The following is a 22,126-nucleotide window of genomic DNA, read 5'->3' as shown; positions in this document are numbered from 1 at the left end:
ATGTGTTTTAAAACACCTCTTTTATTTCTTTTACTTAATTAATTTTTAGGATTAGTTAGCTTGGTTGATTTAGACAATTATTTATTTGTATATTTATTGATTTATTCCATTTGCTTGCATTTACTCATGATTGTGTTCTTGTTAATTGAACCTTTAGATGAAGCTGCGTTACATCTTTTGATCCATGAATTCTAGCTATAATTTTTTTTTTGATTGTGCACAAGTGACCTACTATTTGAGACAATATTATTATTATTATTATTATTATTATTTTGTTTGATCTAGATGTTAGTTATATATCAATTATTTATTCTTTTAATTTGCTATTTAGTTGCATCTGTTATTTTTTTGAGACACTTACCCTCTTCTTGGAGCTTCTACATGTGCCATACAATCATCATTTGAAGCTGCCAACATTATTTCTACACATCAGCCTCTCCTTGATGATCCACCATGATAGGTTTATCTCTTCCATTTCTTACTTTTCATGCCTTTCCATTATGCTTGTTGATTGATGTTGATTAGTGGATAGAGTTAATTGCAAGTATGGGGGAGATTTTTTCGTAGAAAAAGTTAGATTTTCATGTTTTAGTTTTTGTTACATTTTGAGAAAAGCAAATTTTTTCCTAGAATTGTTTTTCATAATTTTTCAGATTTTTTAAAAACTTCTTTTCCTCTCACTTTCTCATTGCTACTTTCATGATTTCCTCGGATTTTTTCCTTAGTTTGGGTTTGCATTGAGGACAATGCAATGTTTAAGTGTGGGGAAGGGATCGATAAGAGTTTTGATTTGTGTTGGTTCTTCGAAAAATGTTTTGGAACATAAAAAAACTCTGTTTTGTTTTCTTTTTAGTTTGGAGTTGCATTGCTTGGATTGACCTTGACCTAGACTCTTGATTCTTGAAAAGAGATTACCACTTTCCATTGTGTTTAAGGAAGTGATCTTGTTTTTAGTTTGAATTGAATTGGATTGGATAGCATTGCCCATGTTGGAAGTATACTTTGAGCCTATGTAATTCCTTTCTAGTGTGCAATTGTCCACTTATTCTAACCCATCCTCTAGAACTTGTCTATATTCTTTTTCAAGACTACATTTGCTTTTGCATTGTGAGGATGATTAAGGCATTCATATAAAATAGCTAGCTTAGCCAAAAGGCCAACCTTAATGATGATTGAATCCCTTGCTAACCCTTTTGAGCCTACTAGTCCATATTTTTTCTTTCATCATACATGATACCCTTACTTTCTCTAAGAATGCATGATATCTCATATTGTATTGCTTGGGATCCATTGGCATGTCTAGAACTCAAGTTGTGAAATTCTTGTTACATGTTTGTGGATGTTGTAAAGGTGCAAGTGTGAAGGCAAAGAGTTGTATGCAACAACAATGCAAAAGAAAACCAAAAGAGAAAAAGGCGAAAAAAACAAAGCAAAAGAAGTACAAAAGAAAAGAAGAGAAATCCAAATTGAGGAAAAGAAAAACAAGAAGGGAAAAAACATGCAATGTGAAAAAGAAAGAAAATGAAGAAAGAAAATTGAAGTCAAGAAAAAATTGAATAAAAAAAGTTGTTGCTTGAGTATTAAAATCACATTGCCATCATGTGTTCTTGTATTTTATGAGTTCACTCCTTGAGACTTGCTTATGCCTTTGGTATCCATTTGTCTTCATTGGTATACATATATTTCCCATTCCTTTCTACATGCATTCTTACTTCCTCTTTCATACCTATATTACAACCTTGGAAAAGACCTTTTGATTCACATGTGCATTTGCTACTAGTTAGTGGAGATTTAGAACATTGACAAGCTTATGGTAGAGTGATTAGATAAGTGGACTTGAGTGAAATGATCCTAGACACCGGTGAGGTGAGTGCAAACACTATCTCTTGTGTGGCTATTTGGTTTGATTCATTCTTGCTAAAAGCTTGCATCATGGACTTAACCTCTTTGCTTCTTGGAAATCAAATGGATGGTTGATTGATGAAAGGTCCACGTCATTTGAGCTTGCAACTTCTACTACTTTGTTTTCTAATTGTCATTCTTTGCTTTTTCTTTTGATTCTATTTTTGAAATAATTTTGACCGAAGTGTAAAAGTGTAAGTGTGGGGGAATTTATAAGAGTCATATTTTATCTCCAAAAGATTTTTCTTGGTGTGCATATATATATATATATATATATATTCTGATGCAAATATTTTTCTCTGTATTAGCTTTCATATTTAAATGATTAATTATTTTAATTCAATATTTTACTAATTCTTATTTATTTAGAAGTATTATCCAATTTTTGAATAAAATTATTATTGTTTGGCTTTAGGAATATTCCATTCTACCTATTTGATTGACTATCTATTATTTTAACTCTTGTTTTTTTTTTTTTGGATTCATTCTCATTCGTACTGATTTGTAAAAGCTTGAATATGATAATGCAGATTGAAACACGAAATACCTCTGTAAACTTGCTTAAGTTATGTAACATTCATTCACATATTATGCAATATGTTGTCATTTCATATGCCATGTCTTTTTATTTGTGTAATTATTGATTATTCACTAATTTCATGTAGCTTTCATATGCAATGTCTTGTTCAGTAATTTGCATGTTAGTTATTTAAACAATTTTGTTTTGAATGTTTAATTCAATTTTTGTCTTCAATTCCTTAGTGGTAACACTATTTCTTCTATGTTTATCTTAATTTATTTTATAAAAGTTGATTGATTTAATTAACTTGTTTTAATATAATTTTTTTTTGCTGATTTTGAAATTTATTTTATTATTTTTCTCCTCCTCCTTTATTTTCATCTAATACTTTTGCCCTGTTTTATTGGTGCTTCTCCTTTGCCATTTATTAAATATATATTTTTAAAAAATTAATTATTATATTTTTTATTGTCCTACCTTATTCATGAATTGAATATTTTTTTTTGCTAACATCTTTTTATTTATGTAATTATTGATTATTGATCATCGAATCTCATTTATTTATTTTCATGTTAATTATTTAATAAATTTGTAATCATCCTGCAACTTATGCTTGTAAGGAAGCGCACTCTTTGGGGTGGGTTTTGGAAACATGACTCCTTTTACTTTCTTTTCTAACCGCTGTTGTAGGATGGGCATTGGTTAATTTTTCTGCGGCTTGTTTGTTACGTTTGCTGGTTTTTCTCGTTTGGTATGTTTTCTGTTGTTTTGTTTCCCAGACATAGGCTGCTTTTGTTTTCAGTTCATAGAACTATTTGTTTTCAACCAATAAAAAGAATCTTCCTCCTTTTCGTTCATTTTCTCCAAAAAGAGACAGAGAGGGAGGAGGAGAGAGAAAAGCTCAGATCTGAATCATTCCTCCTCTACACCTTCGCCTCTTCCTTTTTGTTCATAGTGTCTGCCACAGCTCTGTCCACCATTGTTTTGTCAGCTCGTGAGTTTTATTCATTTAAATAGTAGTTATGATTAAAGTGATATGAGGCAGGTTAGCGAAAGTGATGATGTTTGGAAAATCATTAAGATATGATTTTGATTTTTGGAAAGTACTTCCAATTGGTTGGGATTATGTTGCTAGTGAAGTAAAGTTTATATACCTATCAGAAGCAAATTGAGGTTTCATTTATTCATATAGGGTATGTGGAAGATGAGTTCCTTAATAAGAATTGAGGAAGGAAATCATTGGATTTGGAATTTAGCAGGTAAGTGAATAGCACCCCATATTTTTCAATAAAAGTAGTTTGTTTTTGAAAATATTACATTTTCATATAAATCATTTTAACAACTACGATGATTATCATGTACTTTGTTAATTAAATCATTTTGGTTCTGAAAATTTTAGAATGATAGTGAAAGTTAATTAAATTATGGTATATGCATGTATTTTCTTTACGAAATATATTTTCAAGATTGATGGAGGCATCTTTATTTATTTTACTCTAGAAATTCTTGGTTACTCAACTAGTACAAGCTTATACATTTGCTATGAAACAATGTTTTGACAAACTCTAAGATTTGAAATGATTCATGCGAGTTTGATATTGAGAACGCAAATTGTATTTAAAAAAAATGATTATTCTCGCATGTTTGAAAAGTGATTTCACGAGGACTTTAAGCAGAACACTGTTGTTAACGGCAGTTCCGTTAGCCCTTGGTGTGCCTTGGTTAATGATTAGCTAGTTTGGTTTTCGTGAGTTCTATTTTCACGTTTGTTATTCCCGAGCCTCGCACTCGCGTTTGTTTCGTGGCCTTGAGCTGCGTTTGGTTACTCACCCTTGTAGATTGTGTGTCCATGTTTATTTCATAGTTTCGACCACGTTTGGTTATTTACCCTCGTGGATTGTGTGTTCGCTTTTGTTTGGTAGTTTCGACTGCGTTTGGTTATTTTACTCTCGTGGACTGTGTGTCCATGTTTGATACTTGTTCTGCAAAAGTCCTTAAAACTATTAGTTTTTAATTGATTTGTGAATAAACACTTTATTGGTTTTATTTAATAAAAGGTACTTTTATTTATTTATTTTGCTTTACAAGCATAAAGAGTTGAACTATTTTGTCATTATCAATTTAGTGGTTTTGGTACTTTGAAGTTACGTGGAACTTCTTAACCTTCAAATTTATGATTATATTATATTGATTGTTCTCAACTAGTATATTTTAATTTTCAATGTTTGCAGTTAGTAAGTTTGCTACTTTTACTCAATTATGAATAAAGTATCCTCTTTTAGCATATCAGATTCAAGAAATTTTAACTTATTCATGTTTTATTATTATAATTGATAATTCTAGATCTTGTGAGTTATTATTCTGAATTAATTTCCTTTCAATTATTTCATATAATAGTAAGTTATTATTTTGCTCTGTTAAAACTTTTTTGCTTCTTGGTAATCAAATGGATAGTTGAGTGATGAAAGGTCAATGTCATTTTGCAACTATTTTCTTCCTTTTTTTGATTACATTTTTGAAATGCTTTTTGAAAGTGCAAGTGTCGGGAATTAAAGGGTATTATCTCTTATTTATAAAAGTCATATTTTGAATTGATAAAAGTCATATTTCTATTATCTATTATATTTTCTGGTGCAAAATATTTGTAACGAGGATTGAATGGTCTTTTGAATGCAGCTTAATATTGGTATGTCCTCTAACTTTTGTTATTTGAACAATTTCGTATCGAATGTTTAAAAAGTTTGGGGTAGATATAGTAGATTGTGCGTAACTTATTCCTGCTCCTTATTTTCCATTTTATTAAATTTATTATTTACATAATTAATTATTATTAATTTTTGTTCTTCCATATTTATGCATGAATATTTTATTTAGCTAACCTTTTAGTTATGGAATGTTTTATTTATTTATTTACATAATTAATTATATGTTTTTCTGTTGTACCTTCTTTTCATCTTTTTTGCTAACATCATTTTGTTTATGATTTGATTGTCTTCTTTATTTATTTGCATGTTAATTATTTAATGGTATGTTTTTATTTCCCCTCCTCCTTTGTCGTTTTAATAAATTTATTATTTACATTTAATAAATTTATTATTTACATAATTAATTATTATTTTAAGTAATTATTTATTATTGACTGTCTTATTTATTTATTTTCATGTTGTATTAATTGTTTAATTCAATTTTTTATTTATATATTTTTTCTATCTTTATATTATTTATTTATTTTATAATAACTGGTTAATTAAATGTCTTATTTGTGACTCGATTTCTTCTATTTTTCTGGCGATTCTTGTATCTCTTGCTTCTCTTTACAATGATGTAAAATGGCAAAGGAGGAGCAAGAAATAAAACAATATATTTACATAATTAATTATTTTGTTGTTGTTGTTCCTTTTGAATATGTTATTTACGTAGTTAGTGATTATTGATTGTCTTGTTTATTTTCATGTTAATTATTGGTATGCTTTCCCACTCCTCGTTATTATTTTCATAATTAATTATTATGGTTTTTGTTAATCTGCCTTAGATACAAATCAAATCCAAGCTTTTACAAATCAATGCAAGGAGGAAGAATTATTAAATTTATTATTTACATCATTGAGCATTTAACTCAAAAAATATCTTATATTTAAAAAATATCTTATATTTTTTTTAATGGAGGGAGTATCTATTATTTTTTGGGGTTTTCTTTGGATTAACAACACATTTTTTTTCCCACTCCTCCTTTTCCATTTTATGAAATTATTATGTTTTTTCAAGTGCTGATTGTTTAATTTTATCTTCATTTACTTATTTTATGATAATTGAGTTTGTTTTTGTGCCCTTGTGGTATATGTTGAAATGATTGTTGGGGAAAATCATTTGATTAGCAAGGGATTAGTAGAAGGCTGCAAAGATTGGATTTACCACAGTGAAAGAGATAAGTCATAAGTCATGTGGGTTTTGATGGTGATATTCATGGTAATGTCTCATCTCATGAAATTGATGCGTTATTGTTTTGAGACATTTAAGGGCATGTCTCAATCGCTCACACAAATTTATCTTATATGAAAGAGAATAATGACATATAGGTCTCCTGTATAAAAGATAATGATAGATAGGTTCCTCACATTTGCAAAATGATACACAAGTCTCAAGGTCTTTAATTGGTTAGTAACATAACACATTTATTAATCCTAGAAGATGAATTATAAATATTGAACAATTGATTTGTTAATCTTAGAAGATGAGCATTATCACTTTGTCTCAACAACATTGCCAATGAATCTTTGACTATTGAAATTTCAGCCTGCAACATGACTCCACCCTCTTCACTCCTTGCTCCTTTGTTCATATCACTTTTCCTCTGTTTCTATTTACTTATCATGGCCTCCTGCTTTGGGCTTTTCTCTATTGATGGATAATTCTTTTATCATTTGAGTACAATCAGTTTATTGGGGATTTCTTCCTTTTGTGTTGTAGTGTATGTCTAGATGACTTTCTCAGTGTGTTTAGAGTTTGATAGTCCAATCCCATATTTTTCATGCTTGTGTTTCATGACATGTTGCTCCTTGACTGCTTCAAGTGTATTTTGATAATGTTGGTCTTATTCTTATTCATATAGCAAGAAGGTGTCCATGACTGCAGAGTCAGCCACTCAAGATTCAAGGAAACGGACATTGGAGGCATTCGAGAGAAGACTAGCTGTTGGGAAACAGCATACTGCAAATATTACCTCCGCTGATTCTTCACACTTTTATGTGGTCCACCAGGCATTCCTTTGGTCACATCTTCCAAGAAAGGTAATTCAATTTGTCCTTGTGTTTTCCTCACCTTACATTGTTCCACTTTTAAAAAAAATAAAAAATAAAAAAGCATTATGAATATAATCTTGGAGCACACTTTTTCACTGTTATATCAATTAATTAATTTTGAGTGAAGCACTTTACATTTGGTTGAATTTGACTCTTCCTCTTGAACGTGTGCTGATTCCTTGCTTAAATGCAGAAGGTAATGTTCATTTTTAGCTGTATGCCTAAAATGTTCTTTGCTTATAACAAAACTATATGCCTAGATCTGTAGTCAATTGCTGTTTTTTTTTTTTTTTCCAATTGGACTATCCATTTGTTTGTCATTTAAAAGTTGAGGGTGATGTAGTAAAGTCAAGAAAAGTCCATATAACGTTTTTTGGGAGTTGTTGTTCATTTAATAATTTGCATAAGAGAAGTTTGGAAGCATCTTTACTGGTTTGGTTTTTGACTTATTCTCCTAATCTTGGTCTTTTAGGGAATTTCACTTTCTCTGGCCAGGCTACTTTGCAAGGTACTGGACAATCCATGCAAACTACCTTTACACACACACACACACACACGTGTCTGTAGATGCTATTATACATACATGCATGTGCATGCTTGTGTACATGTGTATGCATTTATGCATGTAAATACATTCATTTGTACCTACTAATACATATATATATATATATACATATCTATGTATGTATATGCATATGAATGTATTTAAATATACATACGTATGCCTGTGCACACATACATGCACATGCATTTATATATACATATACATATATATGCATACATGCCTATATACATTATGGCATAGAAACCAAATGGGAAACAAACTCTTAATTTATTCTTTTTCAGTCTGAGATGCGATACACAAAGATACTAAGCTATTTATACTGTTCTAAGTATGAAATGGAGCAAAGGGAATTAAAAGGCAAGTTACAAATGCTTTATTATTGTGTTAATGGTGGTGACACAACAGATGTCGGTTTGTTCCTTCATTACTTTATTGTTGTTCCATTTCATCCTCCTTGGGTTGAATGAAACTCGTTCTCGAGTTAAATTCGGCTTCATCGTCAATGTAAGGGGATAGATCAACAACATTGAAGGTGGCAGACACTCCATAAGAACCAGGCGATTTGATTCCACCTTATGAGTATTGTTGTTGATCTTTTGTACAATCTTGAATAGACCATTAGCTTTTGGGGATAGCTTGGCATTCAATTGTTTAGGAAATAATTCCTTTCACAGATGTATCCAAACCATCTCCTACCTTGAAAGTCTGTTGTCTCCGATACTTGTCACGTTAAGCCTTGTATTTCAAATTTTGCTTTTTGGATTTGCTCGCGAACTTGCTCATGCAACTTCTTAATTTCTTTAGTCCTTAGGTCAGCATCAGAGCTATATTGCTGCTTATTAAGTAAAGGGATCAAGTCTAGTGGGCTAAGGGGACGAGTGCCATAAACAACTTTAAATGGACACTTCCTTGTTGTTTGATTGACAGAGTTATTGTAAGCAAATTCAACTTGAGCAAGAATGAGATCTCACTGCTTCAAATTCTTCCCCACGAAATTGTGAAGAAGATTACCAAGAATCATGTTTACAGCTTCAGTTTGACCGTCTGTTCGGGGATGACTAGCACTGTTAAACTGGAGCCTAGTTCCCATCTTCTTCCATAGCGTCCGCCAAAAGTGGTTGAGGAACTTCACATCACGGTCAGAAGTGATAGTCTTGGGAATGCCATGTAGATGGACAATCTCCTTAAAGGACAAGTCTGCTACTTGAAACAACATCGTTGGTATTCTGGCACGAAATGAAATGGGCTATTTTTAAGAAACAATCCACAACTACCATGATAGATCATAGTTACATCTTCCCAAAGGGCTTCTAGAATTGATAAAGATATGTATAATCCAGTATTCTGACCCTTGGATTTGGCAAAGTGGTAAACTCTGCATCTTTGTATATGCCTATTAACATCTCGTTCAAGTCGAGACCAGTAAAAGTTCTCCTTCACTAGGCCAACTATTTTATCATGTCCAAAAATGTTCAACTAATCCACTATCATATGCTTCCCAAAGTATGGCTTCTCTTAAGGAGCCCTATGGAATGCATAGGGTTTTTCCTCGAAATAGAAACCCGTCGTGTTTGTAGAACTGGTGGAAAGGTTGATTTGCCATTGCTTCCCACACTCCTCGAAAATCAGGATAATCCTGATACAATTCTTTGATAAGGTCAAACCCAACAACTTGGTCTGCAGTGTTGTGAGTAGCAGCACATGTTGACAACTAAGAGCATCTCCAGCCTTATGTTTGATAAGGAATGGATAAGACTGTAAGAGTTCACTCTAACGGGCATGCCTACGGTTGATCTTCTACCGAGAATTCAAATACTTGAGAGCCTCATGATCTGATAAGAGTATGAACTCTTTAGTCAAGAGATAATGACTTAATGTTGGATGGCCCTCCTGGCTTAAGACAGCACCAATGCCGATGTTAGAAGCATCACAGCTAACTTTAAACACTTGGTCAAAATTAGGAAGAGCTAGGACTGGAGCTTTGGTCAACTTCTTAAGCTCTTCAATGCTTTTTTGAGCTTGCTCTGTCTACTGAAATTTCTCTCCTTTGGTGCAATTTGTAAGTGGTATAGTAATAGAGCTAAAATTACGAATGAACCTCCTGTAGAAAGAAGCTAATCCATGTTTTGAACCTCCTAGATAGATTTTGGAATTGACCAGTTATCAATGGCAGCAACTTTGCTTGGATTAACTCGAACACCCTCTGTGGTAATGATGTAATCCAAGAATACAACTTCACTGGTGATGAAGGTGCACTTCTTGAGATTAGCATAAAGCTTCTGTTCATGCAAGGCTTGTAAAACTTGTCGCAAGTGATCTAAGTTTTCTTTTTGACTTTTGCTGTAAATAAAAATATCATCAAAGTACACAACAACAAATTTATCAATGAAGGGTGTCAATACTTGATTCATCAAGCGCATGCCAGGGGCATTTGTTAACCCAAAAGGCATTACATTCCACTCATACAAACCATCTCTGGTCTTGAAAGCGGTCTTCCACTCATCTCTTGGTCGAATTCTGATTTGGTGATACCTACTACGAAGGTCAATTTTTGAAAAGATAGTGGCATCATGTAACTGGTCTAGTATATCATTGAGACAAGGTATCGAAACTGATACTTAATCGTGATTTTGTTGACAGCTCGACAATCAATGCACATTCTCCAACTCCATCCTTCTTAGGTACTAGAAGAATCGGTATAGCTTAAGGGCTAACACTTTTGCGGACTAACTCTTTCTTCATCAACTCTTCAACTTGCCATTGGACTTCGGCATGTTCCTGAGGGCTCATCCTATAAGCAGACTTGTTAGGAATGACTGCTCTTGAAACAAAGTCAATAGTGTGCTGTATGTCTCGTATGGGAGGCAACCCTAGTAGTGTCTCGTCAAATATTACATTCAGAAATTCAGACAGTAATGGAATGACTCTTAGTGGATTGGCAAACTCATCATTCACCTCAAGCACCAGAATAAAGCTCATCATTTAGGCTTCGAACATCGACACGTTGAATTCCTCCTTATCATCAAAGACACCAATGGCTTAGAGGCGCTAGATTCCCTCAAAGATTGGCTAATCTCGCTAGGCGGTAGAGGTGCTAGTGTGATCTTGACACTATCTTTCATAAAATAATAGGTGTTTCCACGCCCATTGTGCATAGCATGTCAATATGCCCAAGAGAAGGTGGCATGCATCCATAGGAACAACATCACATAAAACTTCATCGCAATATCGGTTCTCAATAAAAAAAGGTCATAAGGCATTGTTTACAAACTTTTACCTCATTCCCCTTGTTGAGCCAGTGAAACTTGTAAGGTTGTAGATAATCTTGTGTTAACAATTTCAATTTCTCCACCATGTAGTCATATACTAAATTTTCACAGCTTCCATTCCCCTTGTCACCATTAGGGAAGGACAATGCTTCTCCCTGATTAGCAGGTGTGACCTCCTCATCATGTACGGGATCAATGCTATAAAACTTAATCTCCCCCTCATCTTCTTTAGGTGCTTCATACTCTTGTCCTTCCCTAATGGTGACAACCCTTCAGGTAGGACAATCTGTAACAATGTGTCCAAATCCTTGGCATTTAAAGTATTTTGTCACGATTCATAATTTTTTATGAGGTTAAGGACCTTCGGAATGTTCCAGAACCCTCCAAAAGGCTCTCAGATAACCTTAGGAGTGCTAGAGAGTGCAAGAACAATTATAATTGTAGGATTAATTTAATCTCCACCGTCCATTAAGGAGATGGAAACTTTCTAGATCTAAGAGGAGGTCTATAAATACCTCACCCCACCTCATTTGTAACCAATTTGGAGTTCTCAAAAACTACTCTAACATTCCCCAAGCACTCTCTCTCAAGTATCCTTTGCCCTCAAGCTTTCTCTTTCCTCAACTTAGCCAAGTATCCTCCTTTTCTACAAGTTAGGTTTACTTAGTAACTTCCAGTGAAGATTGTCTAAGTGTCGTACAGGTTGAAAGACTAGCCTCGTGACAATTGGTATCAGAGCCCGGTTCTAACCTTTGTGCTTGAAGGAAGGTATTGCGCAATGGCAACCGAGAAAGGAAATGTTGTTGGTGTGGAAGTATAAGAGCAAGCCTATATATAAGAGGAGTAAGCTCATACCAAATCCAAGCGAAGTAGGAGCAAGGCACTCGCAAGTGAGTCCCTTGAACCTCGTGTTGGCTTGGAATCTCATATGAAAGAAGTGAGAAACACTATAGGGGAACTCGACGATCAACTCAGCAATCTCATCCAAGAGAATGCTGAGGTCACGCATGTTTCCAAGTTGATTATTGTAGAACTTGGCCGTAATATGGGGGAGGACATTCCTTTCCTTACCCAAGATCTCGCCGATCTTCACAAATACGTCGAGGATGAGGTGCGAGGTCTACACTCTTAAATGGATGAGATTCATCATGAGTAGGAATCCCTATTAGTGGTAGTACTTCAAACGCCACTTCTCAAGGTCTGAAAGTACCTAAGTTGGCAATGTACAATGGAGCTCATAGTGCTACAGTTGTGGAGAACTTCCTCTTTGGCCTAGAACAGTACTTCAAGGCCATGGGAGTCATTGATGACTTGGTCAAAATTAATAATGCTTCAACTTTCCTTCAGGATGCAGCCCAACTATGGTGGCGCAGAAAGCATGCCGAGCAAGAGAAAGGAATTTGTACTCTCAACACATGGGAGCTGTTCAAGTCAGAGATTTAAAAGCACTTTGTTCCCCATAACGCTGAGACGGAGGCTCGAGGTAAGCTTCGTAGGTTGAGACAAACTGATAGTATTCCTGACTACATCAAAGAGTTTACTATTGTCATGCTCGAGATCGAAGACTTGTTCGACAAGGAGGCACTTTTTTACTTCATGGATGGACTCAAAGAATGGGCTAGAGTAGAGCTTGACAAGTGCAAGGTGCAAACTCTAGATGAGGCAATTGCGGCTGCTGAGTGCCTAATTGACTATTCTACCAAGTCTAAGAAGTCTAATCCTGGTAAGAGTGGGGGAGATAAAGGAAGACAAAAGAAGAATCCTGATCATAAGGATGGTGGTAAATCCTCTAGTGGAAGTTCTAAACAGGATAAGTCATCCTCAACTAAGCGGGATGCCTTAAAGCCACTGAAGCCATGCTTCATATGCCATGGTCCACACTGGACTCGTGATTGCCCCAACCGCAAGGCTATGAATGCCTTGGTTGTTGAAATGAAGGAAAGGCGGGACAAGGAGCAACAGGTTGACCTTGGTTCCCTCCAACACTTGAATGTATTGATTGGACTGTTTTCTCCATCCAAGAAGGAAGAAAAGGGTCTACTTTATACTGATCTTGCTATTGAAGACAAGACTACCTTTGCTATGCTCGACACAGGAGCATCTCATAACTTGATGGAGGTTGAAGAAGCAAAGAGATTAGGCATCCAACTCAACAAGGGAGAAGGCACCATCAAGGCGGTGAACTCCCCTGCAAAACAAGTCTTTGGGATTGCCAAGGGTGTGAAAGTGAAGATCGAGGACTGGTAAGGTACGTTAGACTTTCCTATTGTCCCTATGGATGATTTCAAAGTTGTGTTGGGACTTGCTTTCTTTTGCAAAGCACATGCCTTCTCTATTCCTGAAGCTAAGTCTATGGTGTTCATCCCCTTGAAGTGCTTGGAGAAATCTAAACCTATGATTTCTACCTTGCAATTCAAGAGGGGTCTCAAGAACTCAGAAGGATATCTTGCCACCGTACGTTCACTGGTCGAGGAAGAGGATGGCACAACCAATCTACGGGAAACCTTGCCACCTTGCATTCAAGAGGTACTACGGGAGTATAAGCATGTCATGCCGGATGAGTTGCCTAAGAAACTACCTCCCAGAAGAGAAGTAGACCATCAAAATCGAGTTGGAGCCTAGTGCTAAACCACTTAACTTGGCACCTTATCGTATGTCACTTCCAAAACTTGCCGAGTTAATTAAGGAGACAACTATAAGATCTCCTTGATTCAGTGTATATCCAACTATTTATGGAACCATATGGTGCTCCAGTCCTCTTCCAAAAGAAGAAGGATGGATCGTTATGAATGTGTATCGACTACAGGGCCTTGAACAAGATTATAATTAAGAACAAGTACCTGGTACCTTTGATTGTCGACTTGTTTGATCAACTTCTCTAAGTTTGATCTTCGATCAGGGTACTATCAAGTACACATTGCCGCAGGTGACGAACTGAAGACAACCTGTGTAATGAGATGTGGAGCATTCGAATTTCTTGTCATGCCCTTTGGACTGACGAATGCCCCAACAACATTCTACACACTCATGAACAAGTTGTTCCACTCTTACTTAGACCAATTTGTGATTTACACTTGAATGACATCGTGGTGTACAATAATACCCTTGAAGAGCATGCTCGATACTTGAAGAAAGTCTTCCAGGTATACTCTAATCACGAGCTATACATTAAGTTGGAAAAATGTTCTTTTGCCAAACAAGAGGTGGACTTCTTGGGGCATAAGATCAAGGATGGGAAGCTCATAATGGACCCAACTAAGGTTTGAGCCATTTAAGATCATTCCTTCGTCTGATAAACCACTATCGTCGGTTCATTAAGGGGTATTTAACAATTGCCACTCCATTGACATACTTACTCAAGAAGAATAGATCCTAGCAATGGTCACAAGATTAACAAGATGCTTTCAAAAAGCTAAAGCAGATGGTCTTGTAAGAGCTTGTTATATGTCCTTGCCCAACTACTCCAAGCTGTTTAAGGTACACACCGATGCCTCAGACTTTGCAATAGGGGGTGTATTGATGCAAGAAAGGTACCCCATTGTGTACGAGGGCCGCAAGCTAAATGACACAGAGAGGCGTTACACGGTGCAAGAAAAAGAGATGTCTACCATCATTCATTGTCTCTGAACCTGGCGACACTACTTGCTTGGAAGTAAGTTCACTATAATGACGGACAATGTTGCAACGAGCTATTTCTAAACACAAAAGAAGCTCAACTCAAAATAAGCTCGTTGGCAAGACTTTCTTGCTGAGTTTGATTATCGGTTAGAGTACAAACTAGGCAAAGCAAATGTGGTGGCGGATGCATTGAGTAGAAAAGTTGAGTTAGCTACTCTCTCAGCAAGCATGCCCTAGAATGACTTCCTTAAACGAATTAAGGAAGGTATGTCTCAAGACTTTACTGCAAGCGACTTAGTAAAGCTTGCTACAGAAGGCAAGACTTGAAGATTCTGGTGAACGATGGAATACTCTACACCGTTGGGAACCGAGTTTATGTGTCGAAATGGGGCAACCTTCAAAGGGATGTCCTAAAAGAGTGCCATGATTCCATGTGGGCCGGACATCTAGGTATGGCATAAATACTTGCTCTCATACAAAATCACTTTTACTGGCCACATATGCAAAACAATATCAAAAGCATATGTGAGGACCTGCTTAATATGCCAGCAAGATAAGGTTGAACAACAACATCTTGCTAGTCTACTCAAACCTCTGTCGGTGGCTGAAAGACCATGGGAGAGTGTCTCAATGGACTTCATAGTTGCTCTCCCTAAGTCTGAAGGATGTGGGAGTATCATGGTGGTGGTTGGTAGATTCAGCAAATATGCTACCTTTATACGAGCCCCTACAGATTGCAAACTTGATGAAGCGGTATGCTTGTTTTTCAAGCATGTTGTAAAATTATGGGGGATTCCTCGAAGCATCATCAATGATCGAGATCCTGATTCACTAGGAAATTCTGGAGAGAACTTTTCAAGCTCTTAGGGACAGACTTGAACTTCTCAACAAGCTTTCATCCTTAGAGTGACGGATAAATAGAACGAATGAATGCTTTATTAGAGTTTTACCTTTGGTACTATGTGTGCGCTCATCAACGAGATTGGGCCAAGTTGCTTGATATGGCCTAGTTTTCTTACAACTTACAGCGAAGCGAGTCGACAGGTAAGAGCCCTTTTGAGATAGTTACCGGACAACAACCTCTAACCCTTAATGCACTTGCCACACCATATAAGGGAGATAATCCCGTAAAATGAAGAAGTAGGCAGACAAGAAGCGATGCCCCCTTGAGTTTCAAGTTAGTGACATGGTCATGATAAAGTTATTACCGAATCAATTCAAGTCACTACGTAAAGTCCACAAAGGCTTGGTCAAGAGATATGAAGGCCCTTTCCCTATCATCAAAACGTGTGGGAAAGGTTGTGTATCAGGTACAACTCCCTCCCAAGCTTAAGATTCATCTTGTCATCCATGTTAGCCTCTTGAAGAAATATTGTAGAGATGTCAAATCCATCTCGAGGTATCTCTAAGAGAGCACCAACAGCAGTCGTCACCAAATAGAATAAGGTGATAGATGAAATCCTTACCAACAGGGTGATTAGAAAGAGATGAGTTTCCAACTACAATGAGTACTTAATCAAGTGGAAAGGTTAACCAGACTCTAAAGCTAGTTGGGAACGTGATGACCTCCTATGGCAGTTCACTGACCAAATCCAACACTACAAGGAGGAAGACGCGACGAGGGCATCGCGAAATGAAGTGGGGGAGAATGTCATGATTTGTGATTTTTCATGAGGTTAAGGAGCTCTAGAATGTTCCAGAACCCTCCAGAAGGCTCCCGGATAACCTTAGGAGTGTTAGAGAGTACAAGGACATTCTAGAAAAGTCTACATAACTCTAACCTCAATATTTCCATGTAAATATCTAGGAGAGGATTCTAGAGAAACAATTATAATCGTAAGATCAATTTAATCTCGACCGTCCATTTAGGATGTGAGAACTTTCTAGATCCAAGGGGAGGTTTATAAATACCTCACCCCACTCATTTGTAACCAATCTGGAGTTCTTAAAGCAATACTACTCTTACATTCCCTAAGTTCTCTCTCTCAAGTATCCTTTGCCCTCAAGCTTTCCCTTTTCTCAACTTAGTCAAGCATCCTCATTTTCTATAAGTTAGGCTTACTTAGTAACTTTCAGTGAAGATTGTCTAAGTGCCACACAGGTCGAAAGACTAGCCCCGTGACAATTTGATTGCTTTAGAGCTAGATTTCTTGGCAACATTGGATGATGGTTTGCTCATAGTATTTCTTGGGCGTCTGCTTCTCAACACACATGGCTAGACAGATTACATCATCCAAGGTCCAATATTACTGAAGCTGGACTGGATAGCTGATATCTGTGTTTAAGCTTGCAAGATATTAGGCTATTGTTTGCTCCTCCTTTTCCTGGATGTCATACTTCATTATGAGTTGTTCAAATTCTCTAGTATATTCTTCTACAGATAAAGATCTCTGTTGAAGATTTTGCAGTTGGAGAAAGTTATCCTGGTGGTAATGATTTGGCAAAAATTTCCTAGTGAGCTAGCGTTTCATTTTCTCCCAGGTCTCAATCTTGCACTTTTCCTCATGTTCTCGCTTTTGTCTGAGGTTTTTCCACCAAATGAAAGTATGTTTCTTGAGTTTGAGGGCAACAATCTTAACTTTCTATGCATCTGGAATCACCTTATAATAAATACTCGTTCAACAATTTAAAACCAGTCTATAAACTCATCTGGCTGGAGTCTTCCCTCGAATTCAGGAGTGTCTACCTTGATGTCATTAGGGTAGAATTGTTGTCATCATGGATGGTGGCGGTTGTCAATGGATGATTAACTGCTGCTTCTCGAATCTCCTTTTAGGTTTTCTCTGTTATTGTTTAATAAAGTTTGCTGTATCTATACAGCGGCTTCGAACTCTCGTATCCTACATCTCATCTCTTCTAACTCAATCTCGTGCACACTCCTGCATCTTGGAGGTCTTTTTTTAGGAGAATCAAGGTAAATAAGAATTTTGGAAGGTATAAGGGCAAAATGGGGATTTCAAAAGGTATAGAGATAAAAGTTCAAGTTGAGGCTTGTTGACATCTCGTTCAAGTCGAGGCTAGTAAAAGTTCTCCTTCACTAGGTCAACTGTTTTATCTCGCCCAAAATGTCCAGCTAATCCACCATCATGTACTTCCCAAATTATGGCTTCTCTCAAGGAACCCTGTGGAATGCATAGGGTTTTGCTTCAAAATAAAAAACCATCATGTCTATAGAACTGGTGGAAAGGTTGATTTACAGTTGCTTCCCACACTCCATGAAAATCAGAATCATCCTAGTACAACTCTTTGATAAGTTCAAACCCAACAACTTTAATTTGTAGTGTTGTGAGTAGCACATGTCGATGGCTAAAAGCATCAGCTACGGAGTTCAAAGTTCTAGCCTTATGCTTGATAAGGAATGGATAAGACTGTAAAAGTTCACTCTAATAGGCATGTCTGCGGTTGATTTTCTACTGGGAATTCAAATACTTGAGAGCCTTATGATTAAAAAAAAGTATGAACTCTTTATTCAAGAGATAATGACTCCAATGTTGGAGAGCTTGAACAATGGCATAAAATTCTTTGTCATAAGTAGAATATCTAAGCTTGGCATCGTTGAGCTTCTTACTAAAAAAAGTAATGGGATGGCCCTCCTGGCTTAAGACAGCACTAATGCCGGTGTCAGAAGCATCACGGCTAACTTCGAACACTTGGTCAAAATTAGGAAGAGCTAAGACTGGAGCTTCGGTCAACTTCTTCTTAAGCTTCTCAAAGCTTTTCTGAGCTTGCTCTGTCCACTGAAACTTCTCTCCTTTGGTGCAATCAAAAAGAGGTGTAGCAATAGAGCTAAAATTGTGGATGAACCTCCTGTAAAAAGAAGCTAATCTGTGGAAGCTTTGAATCTCCTGGATAGATTTAGGAATTAGTTAGTTGTCAATGGCTGCAACTTTGCTTGGATCAACGTGAACACCCTTTGCAGTAATGATGTAACCCAAGAACATAACTTCATTTGTAAGGAAGGTGCACTTCTTGAGATTTGCATAAAGCTTCTGTTTACGCAAGGCTTGCAAAACTTACCGCAAGTGATCTAAATGTTCTTCTTGACTCTTGTTGTAAATAAGAATATCGTCGAAGTACACAACAACAATTTACTAATGAAGGGTCTTAATACTTGATTCATCAAGTGCATAAATGTGCTAAGGGCATTTGTTAATCCAAAAGGCATCATATTCCACTCGTACAAGCCATCTCTGTCTTGAAAGCAGTCTTCCACTCATCTCTTGGCCAAATTCTAATTTGGTGGTACTCACTACGAAGGTTAATTTTGGAGAAAGTAATGGCATCATGCAATTGGTCTAGCATATCATCGAGCTGAGGTATCAGAAATCGATACTTAATAGTGATCTTGTTGACAGCTTGGTAGTCAATGCACATTCTCCAACTCCCATCCTTCTTAGGTACTAGAAGAATAGGTACGAGGGCTGATACTTTCTCGAACCAACCCTTTCTTCAACAACTCTTCAACTTGCAGTTGGACTTCGGCATGTTCTTGGGGACTCATTTTGTAAGCAGGCTTGTTAGGAATGACTGCTTCTAAAATGAATTCAATAGTGTGATGTATGTCTCGCATGGGAGGCAACCTTTATGGTATCTCATCAGATATTACATCTGGAAATTCTGACAACAACAAAATGACTCCTTGTGAATTGGCAGACTCGTCGTTCACCTCAAGCACCAGAATAAACCTCATCATTTGGGCTTCGGACTTCGACACCTTGAGTTCCTCCTTAGTCATCAAAGACACTAATGGCTTAGAGGCACTAGATTCTCTTTGAAGATTGGCTAATCTCGCTGGATGGTAGAGGTGCTAGTGTGAACTTGACACCATCTTTTGTAAAAGAATAGGTGTTTGTTCGTCCATTGTGCATAGCATGTCGGTCATATTACTATGGCCTCCCCAAGAGAAGGTGGCATGCATCCATGGTAACAACATCACATAAAACTTCATCACAATATCGATTCCCAATAGAAAAGGTCACAAGGCATTATTTAGAAACTTTTACCTCATTCCTTTTGTTAAGCCAGTGAAGCTTGAAAGGTTGCGAATGATATTGTGTTGGCAACTTCAATTTCTCCACCATGTAGTCAGATACTACATTTTCATAGCTTCCATTGTCAATGATGACATTACAAACTTTTCATTGGGCCGTGCAACGAGTGTGAAAAATGTTGTATCATAGTTAAGGTTCTTCTTTGACTACTGTTGTATGCAGACTTCGTCTAAGCACTAATGCTTTTCCCTGATCAGTAGGTGTGACCTCCTCATCATATACTAGATCAGTGCCGTAGAACTCAGTGTCCTCCTCATCTTCTTCAAGTGCTTCATACTCTAGTCCTTTCCTAATGGTGACAACCCTTCGAGTAAGACAGTCCGCATCAATGTAGCCCAATCCTTAGCATTTAAAGCATTTGATTACTTTAGAGCCAGATTCCTTGGCAGCATTGGATGGTGGTTTACGCATAGCGGTAGATTGTGGCTTGCTTGAGGAGTTAGTCTGCTGAAATTCTGCCTTACGGCCTTCTGGATAACCCCTAAAGGATGAAGGCTGGAAAGTGGATCTCTTGGGCGTCTACTTCTCAACACACATAGCTAGTCGGATGACATAATCTAGGGTCTAATACTGTTGAAGCTGGACTGGATGACTGATATCTGTGTTTAAGCCTACAAGGTACCGAGCTATTGTTTGTTCCTCTTTCTCTTGAATGTCACACTTTATCATGAGCTGCTCAAATTCTCTGTATATTCTTCTATAGATAAAGATCTTTGTTGAAGATTTTGTAGCTGGATAAAATTATCCTGGTGGTAATGATATGGCAGAAATTTCTTGGTAAGCTAGCATTACATTTTCTCCCAGGTTTCAATCTTGTGCTTTCCCTCACGTTTCTGCTTCCGTCTGAGGTTTTCCCACCAAATAGAAGTATGTTTCTTAAGTTTGAGGGTGAAAATTTTGACTTTCTGCACATATAGAATCTCCTTGTATTCAAATATTCGTTCAACAGTTTGCAGCCAATCTACAAACTCATCTTGCTGGAGTCTTCCCTCGAATTTAGGAATGTCTACCTTAATGTCATTAAGGCAAAATTGTTGTTGTCGTGGACGGCGGCGGTTGTTAGTGGATGATGAATTGCTGCTTCTTGAATCTCCATCTAAGTTTTCTCTATTGTTGTTTAATAGAGTTCGCAGCAATTCCACAGTGGCTTCCAACTCTTGTATCCTACGTCTCATCTCTTCCATCTCAACCTTATGCACATGCCGGCATCTTGGAGGCATTTTGATATGTGTCAAGGCTAGGGATATTAGAAGGATTGAGGTGCAAAATGGAAACGTTGAAAGGATATAAGGGTAGAATGGAATTTTGGAAAGTATAGGGAAAAATGGGAATTTTGGACAATCTAGGAGTAAAAATGGGGATTCTGGAAGTATGGGGTCAAACTGTAATTTATGGAAAATATAATGGTCAGTAATATTAAGGGGAAAAATGTAATTTCAGGAAATTTTAGGGGTCAAAATGGAAGTTTGAAAACTTTTGGGGTCAATATGAAATTTCATAAACTTAAGGGTTTAATATGGAATTATGGAAAGATTTGGGGCAAAAATGTAATTTTGGGAAATATGGCTGACTGGGTAGGGTGACGTGGCTACCGTGACACGTGGCAAGAAATGATTGGACTGACCTGTCGTTGACCGGTCTGATTGATGACATGGCAGATGACGTCATCGTCTTCTAGCTTCGGTTGGCGCGTGCAGTGAGTGGGAATACGGCGACAGCGTGTGGCAGTGTGTGAAGACGTTTTTGGAGACAGGGAACCTCCTATTCCATGTTTTTGGACCTCCTGAGCGCGATGGTGACATTAGTTTCTGAAGAAAACATTCGAAATGTAGGATTCGAACAAGTCATGGACTCTTCCTCCGAGCTACTCTCCCGTCTGATGTAGTTCCTCAACTCTACCTCACTCTTTCACTTTGTGGACCAACTTTGATACCAAAATGGCACAGAAACCACTCTCTAAACAAAGTTCTCTGTTTATTCTCTAATTTGATGCCTTTACAAAGGAAATGATACAGCTATTTATACTAAACCTTAGACCTAAAGACTTAAATGCTGAAGAAGGAGTTTCAACTATTACATAAGTGTTTATTCAGCTATTACATAAGTGTTTATTAGCCTATGAAAGTTACAGAGAATTATGAAATTCAAGGTCATCAATGAGGAGTTACATTCAGGCTTTTGTTTCAGAGGGTAACTTATTACTAGATGGCCCTAAAGCAACTAAAATGCCACCTGCTTATCAAATAAAGAACTATTAAGATTGATTTCAAATGGACGTAAAATATTTTATCAAATAAACAATGTCTTTCTTTCTGCTAATAATTATTAGAGAAAAGGAAATAAAAAAACTCAACTAAAATGCCACCTGCTTATTCTGATCCAACTATTAAGATTGATTTCAA

At 36.6% G+C, this 22,126-nt stretch overlaps 1 protein-coding gene across 1 annotated transcript; it reads left to right on the top strand.

The window, feature by feature from the left end:
* Positions 1-231: 231 nt before the first annotated feature.
* On the top strand, positions 232-21,879 carry LOC129315465 (uncharacterized). The gene is made up of 4 exons (XM_054959147.1): positions 232-460; positions 7,032-7,209; positions 7,694-7,729; positions 21,383-21,879. The coding sequence occupies exons 1-4, from the start codon at positions 444-446 to the stop codon at positions 21,422-21,424; spliced, it is 273 nt and encodes a 90-aa protein (XP_054815122.1). The 5' UTR covers positions 232-443; the 3' UTR covers positions 21,425-21,879.
* Positions 21,880-22,126: the final 247 nt, after the last annotated feature.

The sequence above is a fragment of the Prosopis cineraria genome, unplaced genomic scaffold, assembly GCF_029017545.1.
Source record: "Prosopis cineraria cultivar Desert tree isolate PC_DT_omini unplaced genomic scaffold, ASM2901754v1 PC7, whole genome shotgun sequence".
Lineage (NCBI taxonomy): Eukaryota > Viridiplantae > Streptophyta > Magnoliopsida > Fabales > Fabaceae > Prosopis > Prosopis cineraria.
The sequence above is the reverse complement of the archived record's forward strand: the minus strand, read 5'-3'. Positions and strand labels throughout refer to the sequence as shown.